Source organism: Peromyscus leucopus, chromosome X (genome assembly GCF_004664715.2).
Source record: "Peromyscus leucopus breed LL Stock chromosome X, UCI_PerLeu_2.1, whole genome shotgun sequence".
NCBI lineage: Eukaryota > Metazoa > Chordata > Mammalia > Rodentia > Cricetidae > Peromyscus > Peromyscus leucopus.
The window spans coordinates 87,630,217-87,651,109 of record NC_051083.1 but is presented as its reverse complement, the minus strand read 5'-3'; the positions used below and the strand labels follow the sequence as shown (position 1 = coordinate 87,651,109).

The window sequence follows — 20,893 nt, the reverse complement described above, 5'->3', positions numbered from 1 at the left end:
AACTCCAGTCCAACGCAGTTGTCACAGACCCTCAGCAGCCTCAGAGCTCTTTAGTAGAGGCTAAGGAAAGGACTCTCATAAAAGATCGCTCCGTAGTATCTGTCCTCTGCAGGCGTAGGGAGGCACATACTTGATAGTTTCCGAGTCCTCTGTTCCACAACAAACGTATCTGAATACTGCCCACAATCCAGGCCCCTACAAAGATGCCTCATTCTGATGATGACCTGGCTCTGTGTTTGATGCTTGCTTACCAAATGCTCACCACATAAACGGATACCCAGAAACCTCCAGACATGAAATTTGACCCCTAAACCTGTAGCTTAGTTGGGGAGAATGCAATCTTGGCTTCTTGAGTCAAGCTTCTGCTCTATGTACCCAGAATAAATCAGTCTAGGATCCTAGCAGTTCTACATGTTGGCCATGGCTAGGTTTATAAACCAGAACTCCAAGCATCTCACTCCTACTGACCTTGGTGACAACCACTGCATTATGTAAGGCCATGAGCTAGACTTTAGGAACTTAGGGGACCATAGTATCTATTCTGTGTCTTAGCCTGGCAAAAGCTATCATACACCTTTTGTTCCTTCTTTTCTGTGTGGAATGGGTAGAGGTTGGATGTCTTCTCTTTTGGCTCCTAAATCATAGTTTAGGGGTGGCCAGAAAAAAAAAATCCCTAAGGACCAAGTCTCAGTGGAACAAAGTTTGGAATTAGTGAAGAGAACAGAATGTCTCTTCCTGTTTGATTACTCTGTGGCCACGGACGTCCACTGCTTTGGTATTAAGGTCAGCTCACCTCAAATATCAATGGAGAGAAACATCCTAGTGCACAGGCAGGGTGGATCTAGCTTCCCAGCCAGAGACTGAGAAAGACTAACAAAGAGCAAGGCAGGGCACTAATTCTTCCAGAAGTATTAGAATTTAATGTGTGAATGAGGCTGGGAGAGCACTGGTGTCCAGTAGATATGTAGGATAGAGATGGATGGATGGGTAAACTCAAAATTTAGTCAATTGCATGGCTCTGGGGAGAAAGCTCTCTTCTGGAGAAAGTAGCCCAAGTGGGCTCTGGCTCCATTCCAAGTTCCCCAGCCAACTCTTCCCACCTCCACACTCTATTTGGAACAGTTGCTGGACAAAGGAATCGCGGTATATACAGTCTAGGAAAAGTTAGTTCATTTTGAGGACTGGGCTCACATTTCAGAGTTAGCAACAGTTTTATGCACAGGAAGACCTTGCTGCTATCTGGATGGAATGTGGCCAGTTTGCTGATTCAAGTCTAGTGGCTTTTAGGCAGGCACCACTATTCAGGCTGGTCGGTTGGAACTTTTCAGTGAACAGCTGGGGGCAGTCAGCCACCTCACCTAATCCAGCCTATGCTCTCAAATGGTTATAGCTTGGAGAATGGCAGGCTCACATTCCCCTAGGATAGAGGGTTTCTTTTCCTCTTACCCAAGGAGAGAGTGAGCGAGCAAGGCATCCTTGTTGAAGAGGGTGCCACTCCTGCCCCAGATCTGTGAGGACAGACTCAGAAGACCAAAGAGTGGCTTCATATGGGTACGAGAGCATCTCAAGGAGTCTCTTGGGATGCCAAGGTCTGCAGGAAACAGGAGGATCGGGAGTAGGGACTAGAAACCCACAAGAATGTCCCAAATACAGGGTGGAAGCACAGCCACGGTGAATTGTTCCCCCATCAGAGAAGATCTGATAGGTACTGTGGCGGGAGGAAGTTACATGGTTGAGTAAGAACCATGTAGGTAGAATTCTGAAGGTGAAAACCATGCTCTGTAGCTGAAGTAGTAGGACATACACTGCCCAGACTTCCCTACGGGGCACTTTGGATGGGTGTCTCAGGGATACCCATTTGCCTCTTTCAAGTGGGCCAAAGAGTAGGCCTAACCCCTCCGGGGGTCCATAATGCAGACACCCTGGGGCCATTATGCTTTCCTCTCCATGATTCCATGGAGGACAGAAAGGGGCCAGTGGGCACTGCTTAGCTCTGCAGGGTAATTCTCTGCTCCTCATCTGGACGACAACTGTGATTTGCCTTTGCCTGGGCTGCAACAGCAGGATAACATGGGGACCGGCTCAGTCTTAAGGATTAATGGGAACCTCTCTAGAGGAAGCCCACCTGTCCTCCCCCCCCCCCCCACATCTCACATACCATCAGATCCCCTGCTGCTGCCCCAGGTCCAAATATCTCTGGTTGAGGAATGTGGGGCCAGTGGGTAGTGGAAAGGTTGGGCGAAGGCTGAGGGAAGGCTTTGACAAGAATCGGGAGAGGAAAAGGACTACAGGATGAGGCTCTGACTCCATCAAGAGGCCAGCAGGGTGTTCGCCGTCCCATCGGAGCTCCGCACACTGGGGAAGGCATGACGGAGCTTCTCCATGATGTCTTCTAAGCACAGGCTGACATCCTGACTCTTTGACCCCACGTCATCTACGTTGGAAGAGAGAGATCGAGGAAGACTACTTGAGATTTCCTTTATAAGAAGGAAGCCAAGAGGCGGAAGCAAGCTGCTGTTAGCTGGACAGTGGGTCAAGAGTATTCTCACCGTCCCATTCGAAAGACTAGTATGTAGGAGGCACTCACTAGATATTTTTTAGAAGACACATATGAGAGAAACCGTTAAGAAATCAATTATACACATCCCTAGTCCCAAGCTCTAGTAAAACACTGGGCAGGCAATCGAGGCTAGGACCAATCGCTGGAGGAAGGGGATGGAAGGGCTAGATGGGGGGACTTACCTGCTGCCTCAGTGTCTGGAGTAGTCTGGCCCTTCTCCCGGGGATGACTCCCTTCTGACTGGTGTGGAGAGGAAGCTAGGGATGAGCTGGCAGAACCATTGCCGTCTGACTCAGTAGGTGGCTAGCAAGAGGTAAGGCATGATTTAAGTGGCTTTGGCTTCCTAACCTCATTCTTAGACTCCTGAGCTTCAAGAGACCTTAGAGACCTCATGCCCAGCCTTATGCCCCGGGTCTTTAAGAAGCTTTTCATAGTGCCATAAACCATGACTTTCCCCTTTAAGAAAGCTCTTAGACCGTTTAACAACAACATGAGTCAAAGGCTCCTGATTCCTTTTTTTTTTTTTTTTTTTTTTTTTTTTTTTTTTTTTGGTTTTTCAAGACAGGGTTTCTCTGTGTAGCTTTGCGCCTTTCCTGGAACTCACTTGGTAGACCAGGCTGGCCTCGAACTCACAGAGATCCACCTGGCTTTGCCCCCGAGTGCTGGGATTAGAGGCGTGCGCCACCACTGCCCGGCCTGGCTCCTGGTTCTTCCAGGAACGGCATTACACTAAAGGTCTCTTGCTGTCATTCCCACTATAATTAAGTTGTTTGGAGCCCCAGTCTCTCTGGAGTGTGACCGCTGCACACCGCATTCCCAGTTCACGACACAACGGCATAAGTCAGACAACTCAAGGGATTCATTAAATACTGTCTCTGGGACTAGAGAGGACAATGAATACATGTCATAAAAAAGGAGAATGGGGGGCTGGTGGGGGGAAGGAAGGGAATGAGCTTGAGGGGGCACAGAGGAGGGCAATGGGGAAGGAGAGTAGATGAGAACAAAGTATGATCGCACAGATATGTACAAAAAGGCCATGATGAAAACACTACTTTGAATGTTAACTTAAAAATTGGTCAAGAAAAAAAAAAAAGGCTGTACTTTGGATAATCCAGAGACAGGGTGCCACCATCTGCTGCATACGATGACAATGACAGTTAACATATTTGATTGGTGGACTATATTCCTGGTATCCTGCTGAATCCTGCGCTACGTATTATTTAATTGTTTGTTTGATTTTCAAGACAGGGTTTCTTTGTGTAGCCCTGACTGTCCTGGAACTCACTCTGTAGCCCAGGCTGGCCTCGAACTCACAGAGATCTACCTGCCTCTGCCTCCCGAATGCTGGGATTAAAGGTGTGCAACACCACTGCTAGCACATTATTTGATTTTTAGGATGATTACAATCTTATGATGCCGGTGGCATTACTTTTTAAATTTTTATTTATTATTACTACTGGGTATATGTGTCGTGTGTATAAACTCATATATGCTACAGAGCATATGTGTAGGCCATAGGGCAACTTTGTGGAGTTATTTTTCTCTTTCCACCTTTACGTGGGTTCCAGGGATTGAACCCAAGTTGTCCGGCCTACGTGGCAAGGACTGTACTGGCTGAGCTATCTTGCTGGTCCTTTAAGAAAAGATTTATTTTCATTTTTATTTCTGTGTATGCATCTGTGAGTGTATGCCACATGTGTGTGGGTACTTCCAGAGGCCAGAAGAAGGTGTCGGGTCGCCAGACCTGGAGTTACTCATTTGTGAGCTGCTCTACATGGGTGCTGGGCAGCTGAACTCTGCTCCTCTGGAAGAGCAGCAAGCTTTCTCAACCGCTGAGCCATCTCTTCAGCTCCAGTATTTTGTTTCACTTAAAAAAAATGTAGCTAGTATTGTCATTACCTCCATTTAAAGAGAACTGGGGCCGAGTAAGGTTAGAGAACGTTCCGAGCACCTCCCAGTCACTACCTGACAGCATAGATTCAAAGCCGGGCTGTCGGACGGACGCCCCCAGACCTGCCTAACCTCCCAGAGACAGAAAGGGCAAAACGCAACAAAAGAGCAATATTGTAAAATATTTCTCTTGCCAAACCTGTCCAAGCCTGAAAGTGCCACATTTTTGGATTGTGTGTTGGTGTGTATGTGTGTGTGCGTGAGCACACATTTATTTGAGTGTACATGTATGTGGAGGCCAGAGAACAACTTTAGGTGTGAGTCCTCAGGTGTTGTCCACCGTTCTTTTCTGTTTTCTTTCCTTCGTTTAAAGAGACAGAGTCATTCTCGGGCCTGGAACTCACCGAGTAGGCTAGGCTGGCCAGCAAGCACCAGTAACCCACGTCCCTGGCACGGGGATCCAAGTGTGTGTCACCACATCTGGCTTTTTTTTTTAAAAATGGTCTCTGCAGATCCAGCCTAGGTGCTTGTGCTTGGTGCTTTACTGTCTGAGCCTCTTTGTTGCAGGTAGTTTTTGAAGTGTGTTCTTCTAATACCAGATTCTAATGGGCTATGAACTAGAAAGTCCTCAGAAGTCCTTCCTCTGCCTCCAGGCCGGACGTAGCTTGGGAGGGACACACAGACATGGTATGGAAGTGAATGGGAAGAGGACTGGTTAAGGATGTAGCCATACTGCCCATTTCCTTCTTCATCCCTTCATCCTGATTGCCAGTCAGCTCTTCTCAAGAAGTCACCTGACTGTGCCACAGCCAAGGAGTGCTTTCTCTTTCCTCTGCTGCACCCCCAGCTCTCTATGCCCTCTTCCTGAGCCAGGGACTGCCCTCCTCCTCCATCTCCAGCCTCACCTGCAGGAGCAGCTCCCTCAGGCGCTGCAGTTGAGACTCTAACTGCTTGTTGTGGTCTTCAAGGATCTGCATGCGCGTCTCCAGGCGGCTCTTGTGCTGCCGCAGGATCCTGGCTTCAGCCAGAAGCTCTTCATTGCGGTGGTCTGGCGTCACCGCATTGAAGCCCTCGGTCAGGGTGGGGGCCTCTGCCGCTTCTTCGTGCTGCCATTTCAGGCGCCTCAGCTCTCCCTGGAGAATCCTGCCATGGACATGGAAGCCAAGACCTAGGGCTTTAACAGGGTCAGCTCGCTATCCAGATTCTACAGGTCCCCGCTTTCCCAAGTGTGAGGGATCACTGTGCTCTCCTAACCCAAGGCCTGGCAATGCTCTGCTTGAAATGGCCACAGCCACTTCCTCTCCAGCCTATTTGACATTTACTCTGCCATCCTGAGGCCTCAGAGCACTGAGCTGACATTTCACACAAGAAATGTCTTAGGGCTTTGATGCTTTGGGGATTAATTTTGACCTTCAAAAGCAGTTAAGAACATGTTCTACAAATAAAAGAGGCATTAGTGCCAATGGCTTACCTAGTCTACTTATAGATTTTTAGATTCTAAGGGAAGCATAAATAAAGAGATCACCTAGCCTGCTTCTTCTCGCTACAGCCCTGCAACTTGACCTGCTTTAGATGCTCATAATGGGTCATCAAGGCAACACTCCAAAGAGACAGCCTACTTTTAGGCACAATGCTTTCTGTTGTTTGGGCAAACAGAAACACTCGTCCTAGCATTTCCCAGTGCCTGCTCCCTATTGCTTTAATGTAGCTGTTCTCAAACCGTCCCTAGTGAGAACCCAGGGTTTTGACCTTAGTTCACTCCATTGTGTAAAGATGGGTTGTCCTAATGGTCACAACTGGCCCATAGTTCACATCACTGCCACCCCTTGCCCCACAAGTTCAGCAATACTCAAACTGATCTCTAGCCTATTCACTGTGATGGACCACTAATTATGTGCTTCATGCTGACAGCGTCAACTTTGCTAGAAAAGTCTAAACCCTTCCTGTATGTCTGTGTGTTTATCTTCCCTGGCCTGGTGACACACACTTTGCAAACTAGTCCTCACCTGCACTCCACCACTCAAGGCACGCTGTTCGAAGGCTTGCCATTCCAAGGGAGGCATGCGGACCAGTGACACTAACATCCCTGTCAGCTAGTTAGAAACAGAAACCCAATCCCCCCCCCACCGAGGAGTTAGGACTTGCATCTCCCCAAGTTTTGCAATTGACTCCTGTGTACACTAAGGCTCGTAAAGTATTGCTCCAAGAGGCTCTGCAAATGTTTCTTCCCTCCCTCCAAGGGCCTTCAACTTTCTTCAGGCCCATGAAGGCACTTCTTGTTTTGTGGAGGTTAATGCCATCCCTCGTACTTTGTGTCTCCTGGTTTGGAAATGCTGTATATAATGTCAAAACCCTCTGGGATACTTTCACTGAGTATCAACTAGTTCTTTCTAGTTTTAGTACAGAAAGTTCTTTGAGAGCAAGCACAGGTTATAATCTCTTCTGCATTCTTCCAGGGTTCTCTCTACCTGTACCTAGTGGGTACTTGGAAAAGTCAGGATTATATTACATCTGGTCTTCAAAGTAAGCCTGGGAAATTGGTATCATTATTATCCCTATTATACGGCTGAGAACATGGAAGATCATAGGATGTAAGTGACTTGATCCAGGTTGTATAACACATGAAGTATCACTATTGAGACTCAAGCCACCAGCCTCTGGCACCACACAAATATATGCCATGACCACACCTACCGGTTCTCATCTTCTAGATGGGCCAAGATCTTCTCTAGCTCGCCCTTGCTTTCTGTCCCCATGCTGCACGGAGCCTGCTGTCCAAAGGCTGGCTCCCTGTCTGTGATGGGGCTGGAGTGCCGCAACAGGTACTGGTCCTCATCTCTGCATGGGTGTAGGGAGAGGAAAGCAGGTGGTCGGGTGCTGAACACAGACACAAGTCAAGTGGTCCAGGTCTCAGATCCCAGCCCAGCCCCTGGGAAATGCGTGCTGCCAGATCCACTTTGAAGTCACATAAAGAAAGCCAGGCCTCGAGTGCAGGCTTTGGGAAGTTGAAAGAGGCAGTATCTGAGAGAGGACTGGGAGAGATTTCCGGAATGCTGAGGTTTCTGAGGTCTTCTTGAGTATAATGAGGAAACCACTTTTCTTTCTGGGCCGTTTCCCTGTCCCTGTCCCTTTTCCTTCCTTCTCATCTCCCAGAGGGATCGGAGTCCTAGTCAGGACCAGACTGTTCCACGTAGTCAGCTGTCCCTGGGCCTTCTCCCAGGCAAGGGACCTCCCTTAGAGATGCAAGGGCCCCCCTCAGTGCTCTAACACACTGCTCCCCTAGGGTACACTTCAGTCGAGTCTCTGCTTTCTCCTAGGGTGGCCATGGCATTACACGGGGTTTTGTATCTTGAGCACAAACAACAGCTCTTTTTTGTAACTTCAGACAGGGGCTTTTCCCCCCTCAAATTTGAGCGTGGAAGGACGGGATCCTGTAATAGAAGGGGCCTGAGTAGATGGCTCACTTGACAGATGGAGAATTGCTCCCCTTACTAAACGGTGTAGTCAGGACGCAGCCCTCCTTCCTCGGAGAATCAAGGACCCTAGCCACCAGCCTCCCATTCCCAAACAGTGGCAGAAGGATCCCAAGGACAGCTATTTCTGGAAAATTAGCAGCTGTGGAAACTCACATGCTGTCATCCGGGGACAAGCTGTCATTAAAAAAGGAACAATTTTGACTTTCCATCTCAGCAAGCCTAGAAAGAAAGAGCCACAGTAGGAGAGAAAGCAGGATGCGGGGCCTGCTTCCACCTCCAGCACACTAATGGCACCCCAGGATACCTGGCTTAGGGAGCTGCCCCCCACCTACCACCACTAAAGGCTGGGCCTTCATGGCCTTGGCACCTTCCACTCTGTATCTCCCCTGGTTCAGTCTGTTTCTCCTTGTCCTTGAACTTCCTACAGTCCCCACCCCATCCTCCACTGAAATGCAGTGGTACCTGCTGGCAAAATGCTCAATTCGAGAGTGTGTGTCAGCGTGTGGCAACATCGGGGAAGAGGCGGGTCTGGAAAAAAGCAGCAAAGAGTCAGAGGACCAGAGGCAACTGAAATGCTGTCTCCTCACCACGCCCACCCCTCCACTGCCAAGGTGGCAGTGAGATACAAAGAGAGGCTCCTACTCTATTTCTCGGGCCAGAGTCTAAGTCAGCCTCGAGCTGGGGTTTTCCCTCGGGAACGTTCTCCAGCTCATCTGGGACTCAGCCCCTTCCCAGCACGGGAGTGAGCTGGGGGAGTGAGCTGGGGGAGGTCATGCACAGGCTCCGCTCAGCCATCAGTACTCACGTCTCACTGCAGTCAGTCTCCAGCACTGACTGCACAGGCAGGTAACCTCGCTGAGGGTGTTTGCTGAAATACTGCTTTGAGCGGAATTTATTCTTTAAGGTTGTGGCAAAGTCCCTCATGTTTTCACTGGATGTGGTCTGCAGGAAGACAGGACAGAGGGACCCACCCTAGTGGCTTCCAGACACTATGAGGTGTTGTGAGTCTTCCACTAGAGCACAGAATGTGACTGGCATCCCAATGTTGTTTGTGCCTACCATAACTGCCCCGCCCCCCCCCCCCCCCCCCCCGTCCCCGTCTAAATGTCTCAAAGAATATACCCTTAACTCTGAAGTCTGGGAAGGGAGACTGGAGGGGTGACGGCCAGAGTGAGGAGGAAGGAGAATTTCCATGTGAAACTTTAAATACCTCTAGCTACAGAGTTTGACTCTTTTGCAGTAAGCATGCGATTGCTACATTTTATGATAACGCTGTTTTTTTGTTTTGTTTTGTTTTTGCCATTATGCTGGGCTTGTTCAGGTAACCGTACTGTTGAAAGTTCATGGGTTCTTTGCTGCCAAACACAGAAGACCTGTCTCACAGCAGGTGTCCTGGGCTTCCAGCTCTTATGATCTTTCCATGCCCCTTTCTCTGATTGTCCCTAATCTTACGTGCAGGGTTCGTGTTGAAGATCAGTCAGCTGGAGTCGGGCCGCCCACAGTCACTTATGATCTACATTTTGATTAGTTGTGGATCTCTAAAATAGTATCCATAGTGACAATACCAGCTGACATGCCAACACAGATGGAAATTCCACATGGTCCCACCCTAGATGAAGAGCTACAAGGGGTCAATGCCTGCTGAGAGAGAAAGAACCATTCTTCTCCGGGAACAAGCTCCCACAGAGGTTGTCCAATCCCAAGTGGTCAGCCATGGACACATGGACATACTAGCAAAACTAAATGGACTCAGTAGGTTATTTATACATGTGTGCACATATATGTATATGTATATATATATATATGTGTGTGTGTGCATACATATATATGCAACAATAATTAAAGAGGAGATCGTGCATTTGGGAGGGGACACCGGAAAAGTTGGAGGGGCAACAGTACGTAGATGCAGCGCTCATTTATGAAGTTCTCAAAAAATAAAATTATTATATAAAAATCTTTTTAATGAATAAAATTTGAAATTTTGCTTATTTGCTGTGCATGTGTGTTTGCATGCACACACTACGATATGCAAGCGGTCAGAGGACAATGTGCAGGAATTGGTTCTCTTCTTCTACCATGTACGGTCAAGGCATCAAACTCCAGTCATCAGGCTTGGCAGAAAGTGCCTTCACCTGCTGTGCCATCTTGCTGCCCCTTTTCTCCAAATTCTAGGGATGGAGAAGATGAACAGGAGGCCGAGGATTATCAGCTTACCTCTTCTAGCTAGTTTTCTCCGCTTGCCCTTTATAATGTTTTAGGTAAATGATAAGAAAGGGGAATTAAAGGGCATGGCCCCTACTCCATGGGCTCACATCTTCCTGTGCTAAAACAATTTGAAGATAACACCTTAGAAAAGTGGGTTATAGAGAAACAGGTGGAAATGGAGAGGCAGGGTAGGAGAGAAAGTCAGTTGGAGTGTACTTGAGGTTCTGAAAGAATCTAAGAGCACTGCTATACTGTGGGGTCCGATTCCCAGCACCCACATGGCAACCCACACTGTTTGTCACTCCAGTTCCAAGGGACCTGACACCCTCTTCTGGCCTCTTCAGGCACCAGTCGCGCAAGTGGTCCACAGACATACATGCAGGCAAAGCATCCAGATGCATAAAATTAAAAATGAATAAATCTGAAAAGACATCGAGGGAACGAGCTCAGGAGGCTGCACGGGTAGCAACCCTGTGGCTGAGTTCACCGAAGCTGACCAAGATGGGCTCAGGCGGCTGCGAAGGGAAGGCTGCCCATGGAAACCAAGTACAATTTGTGAGTAGAGACTGAAAACTCTTTTCCTTTTAATGGACTGAGTAACTTGAGCACAGACTTTGGTACTGTCAAGAAGGGGTAGAAAACAAACAAACAAACAAACAACAAAGTAGCAAGCAAAGACCCAATGACTCAGTATAGGAGCCATCCGAGAAGCTAGCCTGGAAAACTCACATGAGAAGAGGAGGGGGTGCCTGGAACCACCTTGCTCTTTTTTTCCCGTTGGGACATCTTTCTGCAGCAAAACAGCTAGTGCTGATTAAAAGACTAAGAGTGCCCTCAGTCAACAGCAGTGCCAGGACAGAGAAGCTGTGACGGAAGACTAGAGGGGCCTGAATCCTCCAAACCAGCGAATCCCTACTACTCGGGGAATGTTCCACCAGGAGAGCTGCCACGTGCCAATGCTATGCAGAGGCCCAAAGCCTAGTGTCTGAGAGGTAGATGCCCAACCCTCCCTCCTGGTGCAGAGACTCCTTACCGGTGTGTAATACTCCATGATGGGATAGTGGAGCTTGTTGCCTTTGCTGGCCCTGCCTGTCAAGAAGCAGGTCTGGCAGATATCCACGTTAAACTGTTTCAGACTCCGGTACCTTGGGGAGAGAAGACAAATCCAGTGTCACAAGACACTTGGGGTCACAAAGACAATCCAGTGTATCACAGTTGCCGTGGGATGTCTTTCTGTATGCTGTGAGTGTGTGTGGGTTCCATTTGATAATAAAGAAAGCTGCATTGGCCTATGGCAAGGCAGGATAAGGTTAGGCAGTACATTCAAACTGAAGATGAGACGAAGAAGGGCGGGGTCAGGAGAGACGCAGGCTACTGCTGAAGGAGCACCAAGATGCCAGCAACCAGGAACGCTGTGGCCATGTGACAACATATAGATTAATAAGAATGGGTTAATTTAGATGAAACAGCTAGCAAGAGGCCTGCACCATTAAGCCACACAGGCTGTAATTAATATTAAGCGTCTGAGTGATTATTTTATGAGTGGCTGTGGGACCTCAGGGCCAGGTGGGATCGGAGAAACTTCTGGCTACACACTGACTTCACCATTTCCCCAGCCCAAATACCCACACAGAAGGGCGTGGGGCTCAACCTACTATACCTAGCAATATGAAGTCCTCAACATGTGAACAGCTTTATTCTACAGCCCGCAAATCCCCATGAAAACACAAGTCTCAGGTCCCAGTAAGTGTAGGAAAGGGCATTACTTCAGCCACAGTTTAAAGGGGGCCAGTCGGAGTAAACATCTCGCTGTGGTAGCTTTCTAAACAAGGATGGCCCCAAAGGTCCCTTCCCTACTCTCTTAGACCTCTAATAGGAAGACCTCTAAGTTAGACCTCTAATAGGAAGACAGTTTATTCACTAGCTATGGTTAAGTTAGCTGAAGTTTGTTTTAAAAGGTTTTTCATAATAACTCTATTTATATTTTGACAGAATATACTACAGTCCTTGCCACCTCCTTCTAAAGGCAGGCTAACCTTCCCTAGTCCTAGTAGCATGGAAGAGTGAGATGCCTAGCCTTCAGTAAGCCACTGTCTATCCCTGGGTTTACAGCTAAACAGCCAGGTTTTCTTGGGCAGTCATCTTTCACTTCCGTGTCTAATTTGCTCAAGTTATAAAAAGCAGAGTGTATGTAGGGACAGTTATATGTTAGCACTCTAAAAAGAGAAAAGGTTGAATGGATTGAGGCGGGCATTCAGTGCTTGCCTAGCATGTCCAAGACCCCGGGTTCTGTCTTCAGCAGCGTACTGACAAACTTTAGGCATTTTCTGAGATCAGTTAGCTTTGTGGAGGAAGGAGCAGATTATAATCAGAGAGGCTCCCAATGAATTTCAATGCTGTTTTATCCCGTCAGCTTGGCTCTGGTATGCACTACAGCGTGCTGCAGTCAGTCGACACTGTAACATACTGCCATCTAGGAAGTTCATAGCTGAGAGGAATGTGCAATTAACTTACGGAAAACCTCATGAAGTGTGTAGGTTTATGACTTTGTGTTGGGCTGCACTCGTAGTCATCCTCAGCTGCAGAGCTGAAGGTTGTTCACACCTACCAGGCCATTTACTTCTATGGTACTCGTTGGGTCTCTTTTGTGAGAAATCTTGCCATGTTTGCTCAGGCTTTGCTGGCAGAGTCTGCTAATCCAGAAACCCCTTATGGGGCATTGACAAAATACCTCAGATTTTAAAGATTTATTTACTATGTATTTTATGTGTATGGGTACTTTGTCTGCATGTACGTCTGCACACCAGAAGAGGACATTGGATCCCATTATAGATGGTTGGGAGCCACCATGTGGTTGCTGGGAATTGAACTCGGGACCTCTGGAAGAGTAGTCAGTGCTCTTAACTTTTGAGCCATCTCTCTAGCCCCTCAGATTTTTAGATTAGAGATATGTGAGCTTCATCTGCATGGTGGAAATGCTATAAACATGTGAGTATGTGTATCTTTTCAATTCTGCACTGGGATCTTTTATGTGTAACTGATTGTTCATTTATGATGGGAGTATTTATATCACAAATGGTATAAATCAGGCTTCCTCTTTTTCCTTTCTTTCTGGGCAGTTGATGGTGAAATATTTGCTGACTCAACATTTGGTACATAGTTTTTTTAAAAATAATGTTTACTATATATTTCTAAAAATCTGTAGTACTTTGTATTACAACTGGAAAAATTATTTCCTTTCTAATTTTTCAGAAGTTAAACATTTTTCAATAAAAAGATTCCAACAATACACCAATAACACACCATAGATAAATTATAGACATAACTATTAAACAATGCCATTTTGTACCCATTTTTGCATCCCATGACATTTTTCTCATCCCAGCAGGCGTTGGGTCCCATACCTGAACCCCTTGATGGGGCACTGCCTGCAGATAGAGCACTTGGTCTGGTGCTTTACTTGCTCAGCAATGGTGACGCGATGCAGAACGGCCAGCCACACCATAGACTGGGGCTCCAAGTTGACCCACTCTAGGAACTGGGATGCTTCAATGACTGGCTTGCCAGTGCTCTAGAGAAATAAGAAATCCAATGGCTATGACCCGGCCCAAGTGACTTGCTGCTTGAGTGTCAGCCAGCTCTTGGTGAAGCAGGGAAACCAGCCCCCCTCCAGAGATGTTCTGCCTTGTCCTAATGGACACCCTTCCCTGCAGGACTCCAGCTCCAGACTCCAGAGGACCATTAGTTCTGTTGTCCCATCTCAAAAAAGCCCCTTTACCTCGCAGTACTTTGCACCGGAAGCTAAGACGCTGGGTTCCCTCCCTTCCACTCACCACCCCTGCTATCTCCCTTCCGTCCTTCCGTGAGTGGATAGCTCCGTACTTACAAAACGAAAGCAACTACGGACACTGGGCTCCACATTGCTGCCCCCAAATGCTGCCACTTCACCCAGCTGACGGGGCACTTGAATGGCTTCATGAAGCAGGGCACCGAGATGCCGTTGGTCACACTGGCTGCTGGAATTGGCCACTTGGCTGAAGAGGTCTGCGGGGCCCATCATCAACAATAGCCAGCCCCAATTTAGGAATGGCCAGAGGATGGTGTGAGGCAGAAGAAGCAGGAAAGGAGGGCAGAGAAAGAGCACATTGCTGAACTAATGACTTTTGAAACCGGAAAATCCAGAAATTCATCCCCAATCCCCAGGTGTTCTAAAAAGAGCATCCCTGAGTTTGGGGTAGGGGAATCAGACAGACACAAACAGGGCATCATCAATGGGAGAGGAAGGGTCGGCAGAAATGGACAGACAGGGAGAGAACAGGGGAGAGAGTGACGAAGAGGTAGAATTCAGGAGAACAGAGGAGAAAGAAATTAACAAATAGATATTGATGGGGAGGCAGGGGGAGAGAGAAAGACAGGGGGGAGGGAAGAGAAAGAGAAGAGAGAGGAGAGGACAGGAGGGGTGTGTGTGTGTGTGTGTGTGTGTGTGTGTGTGTGTGTGTGTGTGTGTGTGAAAGAGACAGAGAGACAGAGAGACAGAGAGAGACAGAGAGAGAGCACCAAGTAGCACAGTACCAGACCCAGATGTCGCACTACTGGGAAAGGAGATGCCTCCTGGGTGTGGGAATGGGCACTGGGCAGCTTTTCCCACCCTCAAGAGAGGGCAGCTCTTCTAGGAGCTCCTCAGGCCCAGGCCAGCAACCTTGGGCAGCTCCCCTCTGGACATATCATCCATTGCTTCAAACCTCACCTAAGACCTGGAAAGGGGACTGAAAAGCATCACCAGGTGGCGCAAGCACTCCTCTGCGGAGTCCAAAGGTCTGAATTCTGCTTCCTTTGTGGCCTCCCCCCCGCCACCCCCCCCCCCCGCGCCCCACCACCCACCCCCCCCCCCCCCCCCCCCCCAGCACCACTGCAGATGCTGGACTTCTACTCACACTGAAGTTTTTCTTTCACTTCGGTACCACACAGGCATGCGATGCCAGTTTTAAAGGACAACGCTCGCATCTTTCCGCTGCGACCACTATGTTTCAAGGGGGAGACAGACAACATGAGTGCATGTGAAGGGCTAGTATCTTGGCAGTCGTTTTTCCTCACTGGTTTGACCCAGCAGCCAACCATGCCCTAAGCTGAACTGATCCAAGTACACCATGGGAGCAAATTCTTCCCACTATGTCCAGTGGAGATGCCCTATTGGATTGATTTGGGAGGTTTCCAGGTCTGAAAGCTTTTACCTATCAAAAACATTGAGGAGCCAGTTGAGGCTCATGTCTACACACAGTGGCACATTGACCAGGATGCCTCTTTCCTCTTCCAGTCGTTCATACAAGGCAGTCAGGCAGTGAATGACCTCCACCACATCCATCACATGTTCACTAGCCTGCAGGTCGTGCTCATTGAAGATCTCCAGAGCCGTAGTCAAAGTTACCAGATCCACTGGAAAGGAAAGAAGAAAAGGGAAGTTACAGCCCAGAGAAGAAGTCAAGGGAACCGATGAGGCAAGGCCACGGTATCATCAAATCTGGTACCAGCTCCAAACCAACCATTTGAAAATGCCATAAACTTATCCTTTACCGTGATCCCCATCCCATGGAAGAGCAAGGTAGCAAGAGGCCGCCCAAGTTAATGTACCATGTCTCTGTATACATAACTTCCTTTACATGAGTTTTGAGAAAATGGTGTGATGTGAATGGACACACCTCTTAGGTTGTGCTAACTACCAGGGGATCATATCCTATTTTAAGTTTCTCTGCTTTCAAAAGCCTCTTTTGTCTTTTAAACTAATTTCAGAGGCACAGAGGACTGCTACCTGGGCCTTGTTCATAACAGGCCCTCTATCACTGAGCTCAGCCCTCAGCCCAACATCAGTTTCAACTGAAAGCAGATTTGTCCATGAATCCTGTTCTAGGAAGCTTAGTCCTGCTTCCAAAGGGTCGTGCATGGCTGAGTGAATGTAACACACACCAGGAAGATATTTGAATTGCCTGTGATGATGTGGAGTCAGCCTACCTAGCTGGGACCGGAAGTTTAAATGAACAGTAAGTACTCCTAAGCGAGGCCAGAAGAGACAACACATTTGCAGCATGCTGAAGCCCAACTACAGACACTTGTTTTTAACAGTTTTGTTGCGGTCTCTAATAACCCCAGGATGGCCAGCCATGAAGCAGAGGCTGCCTGCTGCAAAGCAGTCTCTTGATTATCTAAGCTGGCTAGGGAAAAAGGACTAGGAATCAGATAGCTGTGGAGTTACTTTGAAAACAAGGCTGGGGGTGTGAGGTGAAGGAAAAGGTCAAGTTTTCACAGCCAGTATGTTCCAGTATTTGCAGAGTTCCCATCAAAGCAATCAATGACTCAGGCCAGGGTGGGGTGCAAGTGCGAAGAAGCAGCCAGGCGAGGGAGAGGAGGACGGGAGTAAAAGCCATGGGGAAGACCATGAGGACATACGGCGCAGGGCCTTCTGGACTCTGCGGAGCTTCATGGCAGTCCGATAAGCTGAGAACTTAATGTTGTTCAGGTCAGCTGCAAAGAACAGAAAGAGACTCGCTTAGATCAGAGAAATGTACAGAAGAACAAGGGTCGACAAGGATATGTGTGAGGGAGGGCTGGTAGTGGGAGTGAGTGCTGATGTGGCCACCAGGAAAACAACTTGGTATTACCCAGTAAAGTGGACTGCATTCATCCTGCCATCAAAGCAGCTATAATCCACAGCAGTGATATGCAACACTTTTTACTAAGATTGACAGTAAGAAATGTATCTCATATCATGAGCCAGTATATATGAATTTCATAGAACAATTCTTTACTAGATTTAATACAAATAAAAACATTAAATTACTATCAAATCTGACCCTTGCTAAGGATCTGTTGCCCGCTAATAGTTCCTGGTCTATTTCAGCTTTTGAAGAAGATTATTGTAACATGCTAAAATAATTTCATGACCTACATACTAAAAGCATGCCCTGGAAAAACCCCTGCACATGTGTACCAGAAGCCATGTACAAGAACTCTTCAGCAGCATTACACATATTCACTCTAAACTAGGGACCCATGTCCTTGTCAGCCATAGACTGGATAAAGAAAGGCTATATTATGTATGGCGTCCCCTACAGCAGTGAAAGCGAGCGTTCTAACTGTAGCCACAGGGCTAAACTTGTGACATATGCTATTTCTCCTAGTAGATGTGCCATGAAAGAGTCTCCCTCATTGCAGATCAGAGACTGCCTTACAAATCAGATTAGAATTCATGTCTTCATGATGAACTCCCTAATGATGCTAAAATGGTCCACAGTGAAATGAAGACTATGCTGTTGAGGAAGATGCAGAGGAGCTTTTCTTTTAAAATTACCTTATTGAAGTACAATGGACATGCAAGAAGCTATATGCGAAGTGACAGGAAGCAGCATGTATTTAATGTATATAGCTTGGTAAGTTTGGTGATAAGTACACACCATGAAGCCATCACCACAATCTGTGTCATAAACCTATCCATTGCGACCAACGTTTCCTCCCATCTTCTTATTTATCAATATTACTACCTAGTAGTGGTATGTTGCTGGTAAGGGCACTTAATGTAAGATTATTCTCTTAGAAGACTTTGACACATGAAAACAGTACTATTGACTATATTCACTACGTCGTGCAGCAGATCTCTATCTAGGACCTTTTCTTGTGGCATAATTGAAACTGTGACCTATGACCATTACCTTCTTGCTTCCTCCTCCCCTAGCCTGTGACAGCCACCACTCTACTCTGATTTCAGGAGTCTGACTATCTTAAATTACTTATATAAGTGGGATCATGCACTGTTTCATCTTCTTTTCAAGCCTTATTTCAGTTAGCATAACATTCTTTGGGCTTATCGGTATCATCCAAATGGTATTGTTTTAAGACTAAAGAGTATTAGTCCATTTTGTGCATATGGTACATGTTCATCCATTCATACATTAGTGGGGTATAGGATAAAGATACTTGTACACGGTCCCAGCCCATATAGGACCCCTGCATTCTCACCTAGGGTTTGGTATAACTCAGTCATCTTGGGGTGGTCCCAGCATGTGGTCTGAGCCTGGTGGCTACAAACAAAAGCATCAATAGCACCAACATCACATTTCCAACACCCTTTGCAGGCCCACATCCATTAGTCAGTGAAAGGTGGGCTGCAAGAAGCTGCACATTGCAAAGACGAGCTCTGAAGCTCCTAACACACCAGAGTTCACCATCACCCAGGCAGAACCTTAAGCATGTCTGACAAGTTGGGGGAAACATTAGACTAAGCAGGGCAATCTCAAGGCACAGAAGTGACAGAGTTAGGGACCCAAAAGGCAGGTGATGGAGGGGATAGGCAGGTGACTGACCGGCTCCTGATCCTGATGATCACTCACTTGATGTAGTAGGGAACTTTATTGGGAGAAATTGCTCGTTCCCAGGGAACCTGGACAGAAGCTGGTGAAAGAGAAGAGAAAGAAAGCTGGCCACTAGTATTCCTCAAGCATCCTGGCCATTCTTAAATTTCTTAATTAGAAGAATTCATGTTCTTTGATGTGAGTGCTTTGCCTGCACGTGTGAATGAATGTGTACCACATGTGTGCTTGGTGCTTGGAGAGGTCAGAACAGGGCATTAGGTCTCTTGGAACTGGACTTAGAGGTGGCTGGATGCTGCCCTGTGGGGACTGCTAACTGAACCTCTGTCCTCTGTGAGAGCAACCACTGCTCTGAACTGCTCAGCCACCTCTCCAGTCCAGCTTGACTTTTTGTTGTTGTTGTTTTGTTTTCTGCTTTTTCAAGACAGGGTTTCTCTGTGTTGCCCTGGCCGACCTGGAACTCACTCTGTAGACCAACCAGGCTGGTCTTGAACTCACAGAGATGCACCTGCTTCTGCCTCCTGAGTGCTGGGATTAAAGGTGTGTGCCACCGTCTTGGCCATTCTTAAGCACTATCCTTCCTCAAAGGCAGTGGAACACAAAAGGAAATAGCATTCACTTCCAACTGTTACAGCTCCCGGGAGGGGCACTTAACAAGAAACACACTTTGTTCCTTGATGTTGGGACAGGAGAAGGGGACGAGCTTGTCACCCATGCCCTATTGAACCCGAAAGAGGGCTAGAACATGAACAGGAATATTTCATAACCTTAATATTTGCCTTAAGCAGGCTGTCTGTTTTACCTATTCAGCTGCAGGTAACTGAACTGCTCCTGTGGCTATGAAATACAACTGTCTGACGAGGCTCGAAGCCTTTCCCCTAGAAGGCCGACCTTCTCAGATCTGTGCGGGGAGGGGATGGTACTGCCCATTTCTCCTTTATAAGGAATTCTTTCAACCCTCTGTCTCTATCATTGAGGTCTTAACAGAGGAGGCTCAGCTTCGCTGGCTCACCTGCTCACTCACTGCAACTTTTCCGAATCTAAGAATCCTCTGCGGATAAAGCTCTGTGGAACTGAGGCAATAATTATATATAAGGCAATAATTCTAACCATGTCTATTGAGCTCCTGCCATACTATATGCCCATGCCTTATATGCACATCTAACTTCCATCTTTGTCTGTTTTTGCCATCTCCACTCCCTCCTCCTTCATCTAGGCTGGCATCACCCTTCACACGGGTTACCGTGCAGTAAACGTTGCGAGGTCTCTCTGTTCCCACTCGGGCCCACAACAGTGTATTCTGGACATCAAGCCGAACCATACATCAGATCATGTCACCCCACTTCTCAAACCCTACCCCAAATCCTCTATTCCATTTGGAATAAAATCTCACGTTCTTGCTTTTCCCTGCAAGGCTGACCATGCTCTAACTTCTCTGCTCTTTCCTTTGCCTTTCTCTCCGCAGGTCTCCTGGCTGCTCCTCGGCACACCTCCCCGACCTCCTGTTTTCAGGGCCTAGAATTTGTGCCTCGTGTGCTCCCTCACCTATCCATAGCACTTGCCACAAATTTCTCTTATACCTGTTTACTTATTTGATTATGATCTGTTTCCTCCACCAGAATGCAAGCTGTCCAAATTGAAGGTGTTTTTTTTTTTTTTTTTTTTTTTTTTTTTTTTTTTTTTTTTTGTGTGTGTGTGTGTGTGTGTGTGTGTGTGTGTGTGTGTGTGTGTGTTTTCCCACCAGCATGGCTCCAGTGTCCACAAAAGTACCTGGTTCACAGTGAAACTGTTGCATAAATAAACTTATTTAATATTTAAAACCTAAAGGGCTAGGAAATCTCCCCTTTTCAGATGGAAAAGTGAGCTTCGAAAAGATTACACCCGTTTTTGAAGTTTGCACAGCTCCTCTGACTGGGGAGACTGCTCTTTTAACCACCACACCACACAGCGTTTCCCTTATCGCTTCTTGGATGCCAAGATCTACTGGGATTTCAGCAGACCCCCAGTGGACAACAGTAGATTCTCTTGGGAAATGGCTGGCGTTCTTCTACATGCAGTCTAGCTTGGCTTACGTACTGGAGAGGAAGTGCTGTGACCCAGGCCCAAAGTCCCGGTGGGCATCCTGGAGCTGCTTGAGCCTCTCACCAACTGACGCCTACAGAAAGAGCAGTGGGTTACTTCTAGCCATTTAGTATGGAATCTGCAGTTGCCTCCAAGAATCTTTATGAGCTCCCTCATAGGCTAGCCTTTCTCCTGCTCCAATCCCATCTATAGTCACCCAGCTTCCACCCTCCTCTCGCACTGACAAGGATCAGAGAGCAGCCTCCTTAGTTTTGAGCCATGGTAATTCTCCCCAGTCTATCCAGTGTGTTTAAATCTAGACAAGTCCCTCTCATTCCTTTAGT

General features: G+C 47.4%; 1 protein-coding gene across 3 annotated transcripts in view; it reads right to left on the bottom strand.

Moving 5' to 3' along the window:
• Positions 1-897: 897 nt before the first annotated feature.
• Drp2 (dystrophin related protein 2) overlaps positions 898-20,893 on the bottom strand; it is a 31,363-nt gene continuing 11,367 nt past the window's right edge. For all 3 annotated transcript variants that reach the window (XM_028875032.2, XM_037198743.1, XM_037198744.1), the window contains 16 exons: positions 20,565-20,643; positions 18,510-18,570; positions 18,139-18,200; positions 16,573-16,647; positions 15,363-15,564; positions 15,066-15,151; positions 14,018-14,175; positions 13,536-13,702; positions 11,165-11,276; positions 8,732-8,868; positions 8,389-8,454; positions 8,080-8,145; positions 7,145-7,288; positions 5,356-5,593; positions 2,743-2,863; positions 898-2,434 (listed from right to left, as the gene is read on the bottom strand). In XM_028875032.2, coding sequence (XP_028730865.1) covers positions 2,310-2,434; positions 2,743-2,863; positions 5,356-5,593; positions 7,145-7,288; positions 8,080-8,145; positions 8,389-8,454; positions 8,732-8,868; positions 11,165-11,276; positions 13,536-13,702; positions 14,018-14,175; positions 15,066-15,151; positions 15,363-15,564; positions 16,573-16,647; positions 18,139-18,200; positions 18,510-18,570; positions 20,565-20,643 — 1,899 coding nt within the window. In that variant the 3' untranslated portion in view covers positions 898-2,309. The remainder of the gene's footprint in view (positions 2,435-2,742; positions 2,864-5,355; positions 5,594-7,144; positions 7,289-8,079; positions 8,146-8,388; positions 8,455-8,731; positions 8,869-11,164; positions 11,277-13,535; positions 13,703-14,017; positions 14,176-15,065; positions 15,152-15,362; positions 15,565-16,572; positions 16,648-18,138; positions 18,201-18,509; positions 18,571-20,564; positions 20,644-20,893) is intronic.